Source organism: Myotis davidii, unplaced genomic scaffold (assembly GCF_000327345.1).
Source record: "Myotis davidii unplaced genomic scaffold, ASM32734v1 scaffold198, whole genome shotgun sequence".
NCBI classification, from domain to species: Eukaryota; Metazoa; Chordata; class Mammalia; order Chiroptera; family Vespertilionidae; genus Myotis; species Myotis davidii.
In genome coordinates, this window is record NW_006291485.1 from 414,635 (window position 1) to 419,050 (window position 4,416).

At 41.9% G+C, this 4,416-nt stretch overlaps 1 protein-coding gene across 3 annotated transcripts in view; it reads right to left on the bottom strand.

Annotated features, from left to right (window-relative positions):
- Positions 1 to 4,416, bottom strand: part of EPHX2 (epoxide hydrolase 2) — a 67,036-nt gene that overhangs the window by 47,429 nt on the left and 15,191 nt on the right. For all 3 annotated transcript variants that reach the window (XM_015564610.1, XM_006764762.2, XM_015564609.1), the window contains exon 2: positions 2,631 to 2,715. In XM_015564610.1, the coding sequence (XP_015420096.1) occupies positions 2,631 to 2,657 (27 nt within the window). In that variant the 5' untranslated portion in view covers positions 2,658 to 2,715. The remainder of the gene's footprint in view (positions 1 to 2,630; positions 2,716 to 4,416) is intronic.

The window sequence follows — 4,416 nt, forward strand, 5'->3', positions numbered from 1 at the left end:
TCCGACTGACCAGCAGTCAGACATCCCCCAAGGGGTCCCAGATTGCAGAGGGTGCAGGCCAGTCTGAGGGACACCCCACCTCCCCCCGCACAAATTTCGTGTACTAGGCCACTAGTCTATATATATATAAAAGCCTAAGTGACCGTTACGACTGAATGACTGGAACGACAGGTAGACCAGTCACTATGATGCACACTGACCACCAGGGATCAGACACTCAATGCAGGAGCTGCCCCCCGTGGTCAGTGTGCTCCCATAGGGGGAGCACTGCTCAGCCAGAAGCCAGGCTCATGGCTGGCCAGCACAGCTGCAGCGGTGGGAGCCTCTCCTGACTCCATAGCCTCTCCCAACTCCGCAGCAGAGCAGCAGGCACAGCAGGTCAGATGAACGCAAGCAGCATAGTGCTGGCTCAGGCTCCTCCCTGGCCGCCTGCCGCTTGGCGCACTGCTACACCCCTTGGGGAATGTCTGACTGCCGGTTTAGGCCCGGCCTGTGGGGATTGAGCCTAAACTGGCACTTGGATATCCCCGAGGATCCTAGATTAGAGAGAGTTTCTAGTAATTGTAGTGAAAATCCTACACCCATTTAGTCTTCTTTAGCCTGTGTGTAGTTTCTAGGAAACTTGAATAAGTTAGAGGAAGTGGTCTGAAAAACCAGTTATTCTATGATAAAGGCTAGGCTGAGGGAACCCCCCCCCCCATACATGAATCTGTGCACTGGGCCTCTAGTGACTTTTTAAAAGACAAATGGAACCTAGGTAGCCTTTATCATAGTATAACTGGTTTTTCAGACCACTTTCTCTAACTTATTCAAGTTTCCTAGAAACTACACACAGGCTAAAGAAGACTAAATGGGTGTAGGATTTTCACTACAATTACTAGAAACTCTCTCTAATTTCTATGTTTATTGAAAATATATAGTACTTCTTTCTTTCCTTACTTTCCAACAGTATTAACTGCAGCTTTTTTATTGATTCAAGCTTAGTAACATTTATTCCCAATATCATTCCAGTTTTCATTCACTAGTTGCCACAATGTGTGTGTGTGTGTGTGTGTAAGAGAGAGAGTTTTAAAGTGCAATTCATTATACTCCACACACTAAGATCACATTTGCCTTCACAGAAAAAGTGGGATCTTGCTTCCTATTACAGTAAGCTCCAAGTTCTCTGGCTGACCTATAAGAGGCTGTAAGTCATAAAAAATTTTTAAAATATAGATGGTTTTATCTGTGTATTTATAGAGTAGATTCTCAATAGCCTTTCTTCTTTGAGGCACTAATAGAGAATTCAAATGGTTTTCAATCCTGATTACATTGTTAAAAAATAATTGAGGTTGTAATAACAGTAATAACTATTATTTTTTGAGTACTTACTCTGCACCAGGCACTATGCTAAGCACTTTTCAAGCTTAATAACAACCTGTGAAATTGATAGTATTATCACTCTCATCTATAGGTGGCAAAACTGAGACTGGGAGAGGTTTAAGCAAGTTGCTGAGGTCACTCAGTCTATAAGGGGGAACTATGGTTCAAATCCTGATCTCTGACCCCACAGTCCACACATTATATAGTTATTAGTTAACAACCCTCCCCACTGGCAATATCTGAAAATAGCTACTCCTATGATGACCACTATAAAAAATAAACAGAAAATAATGTGGGTTGGCAAAGACATGAAAAAATTGGAACCTCTGTACACTGTTGGGGGAGAATGTAAAATGGTGTAGCAGCTATGGAAAATAGCATAGTGATTCCTCAAATACTAAAAATGGAACTCTCATATGACCCAGCAGTTTCATTTCTGTATATATACCCAGAAAAATTGAAATCAAGGTCTCAAACACATATATTAATACACCCATGTTTATAGCAGCATTATTCACAATAACACAAAGGTGGAAACAACCCAAGTGTCCATCAACGGATGAATGAGTAAACTAAATGTGGTGTATATATTAAAATACAAATGGAACCTAATTAGCATTTACCATAGTATAATTCCCTCCTATGAGGTAGCACATCATGTCCCCTGCTACACCACAGATGAACCCTGAAGACATTATGCTAAATGAAATAAACCAGTTACACAAAGACAAATATTGCATGATTCCACAAACATAAGGCACCTGCAGTAGCTAAATACATAAAAAGAGAACGTTCAATAGCAGTTACAGGGTGAGGAGAGAGAAAAAGAAAGCTATTGTTTAATGGGTATAGAATTTCAATTTTGCAAGATAAAGAGTTCTGGAGATGGATGGTATGCAATATGAATATACTAACACCACTGAACTGTATACTTAAATATAATCAAGTTGGTAGATTTGATGGTATGTACATTTTAACACAATTTTTTTTTAAAAAGCTACTTTGGTTATTGTGACTCCCTGGCACAGACCTTGAAAAGTTTGGAAATTCCCCAGTCATTGAGGTATGTCTCTCTGCTTGGCCCCAAAAGACAATAACTCAGTCTAAAATGTCCCTTTTGGGTGTCTTTGGGCTTTCAGCCCGTCTTGTGAGTTAAAGGCATAAGGGGTACATGGGCAAAGCAGACATGGCTCTGCCCTCAGAAGGGCATGATCAGTGCGGGAGATGGGCACGTAGGCATTGAATGTCTTCTCAAGAGTGTCCCTTACCTGGGAAAACGTGATCTCTCCCCTCATGAGACGGAAACTGGAACTATCCAGGTCTCCTTTCTTGAAAACTTCATTGAGAAAGCCTCTGAAAGACACATATCATAAATGTCCAAGGACTTCATCACAGTGGCAAACGGGGACAGACACTATTTAGATCTGTGGTAGGCAGTTAGACAGACGTAAGCAGAGCAAGGATGATGCTGGAGCTGAAATACACCTGATGCCTACATGTATTTACTGAGGGTCAGGACCTCAATGTCCTGGGGGCTTAATGCTTAAGGGCTATTCTCTGGCCCCCCTGTTCATTCCCTCTGGGGCGGGGGGGGTCTAACCCACATGACTAGCAACATGCCAGGGGAGGAAAGGTCAAAGGAGGTTCCGAACACATGACTAGCAATATGAAAGGTCAGGGGGTCTTAACCTCATGACCAGCCACATGCTAGGGGAGGAAAGGCTACCTGAGGGCAAAGTCCTGATTTTCCCAGTTTTTCCCATTGTTGGGCACCTGAGGCTTTCCACCCTGGTGACCTTCTGTACATGGTTGTTGTCTTTGCTCTGCTCATGTCTGTCTAAGTGCCCACCACAATGGAGATGTAATGAACAGTGTGGTTAGGAGTTGCTAAAAGAGACAAACCTTAAAACTCCTCATCAAAAGAAAATAGTTATAAATAAAATACTGATTTTAGTTTTCAATAAAATTGGAAATTTAGCAATCATGTTTTGTTGTAGTAAAACATACATGACATAAAACTGACCATTTTAACCACTTTTAAATATATATATATTTTTATTGATTTCAGAGAGGAAGAGAAAGGGAAATATCAATGAGGAGAGAGAATCATTGATCAGCTGCCTCCTGCATGACCCCAGTGGGGTCCAGCCCGCAACCCGACCATGTGATGTGACTGGGAATTGAACTTGACATCCTAGTTCATAGGTCGATGCTCAACCACTGAGCCACACTGTCTGGGCACATTTTAACCACTTTTAAGTGTACAGCTCAGTGGCATTAAGTAATACATCTGCATTGTTGTGCAACCATCACCACCATCCATCTCCAGAACTTTTTCATCTTCAAATCTTTGCCAGCCTGAAACTCTATACACATTAAACCATAACTCCCCATTCCCCCTCCAGTAATAATTTTAAATCAGATTACATTGCATATATTTCGAAACCTCCTCAGGCTCCCACAAATCATTAACTATATATGAAATGTAATCTCACACTGTTAACTACAATAATCCGTTAATGACTTTCACACAACTGAACAATTGAAACTTACCATTATATCTAAAACTCATTACCTGTCCCCCAAAGGGATTCTTTACATATTGAATCCATACATTCATAGCTGATAATGTATTGGGCAGCGCAGCTGAAAGCAGCAGATCTGTCCTATGATAAACTGAAGGCAAAGTAATTTACCCTCCTTGGGGAATGTTTTGGTATGAGTGGGGGAGGCTGGAAGGAAGGAAAGCTAAACAGGCCTGGGTGTGGCAGTGTGGGGCAGAAAACAAGTGTTGTTTCCACCCCAATTGGCCAACAACAGGTGAGTGTACTGCAACTCAATGCTGCCAAGAGTCAGCACAGACCTGTGGACAAAAAGGGGCCACATACTAAATCTGACAAGCTCAGGGGAGGCCTGGGTGGTGGCCTTGCAAACTCAGACACCTAAAATAGCCACATAGGATGGTCTGAAATTTAAAACTTTTTAACCAAAAACAGTGCATGGTCTATATGACAAACCTACAGCCAACATTATACTCAATGGGAGAACACTAAA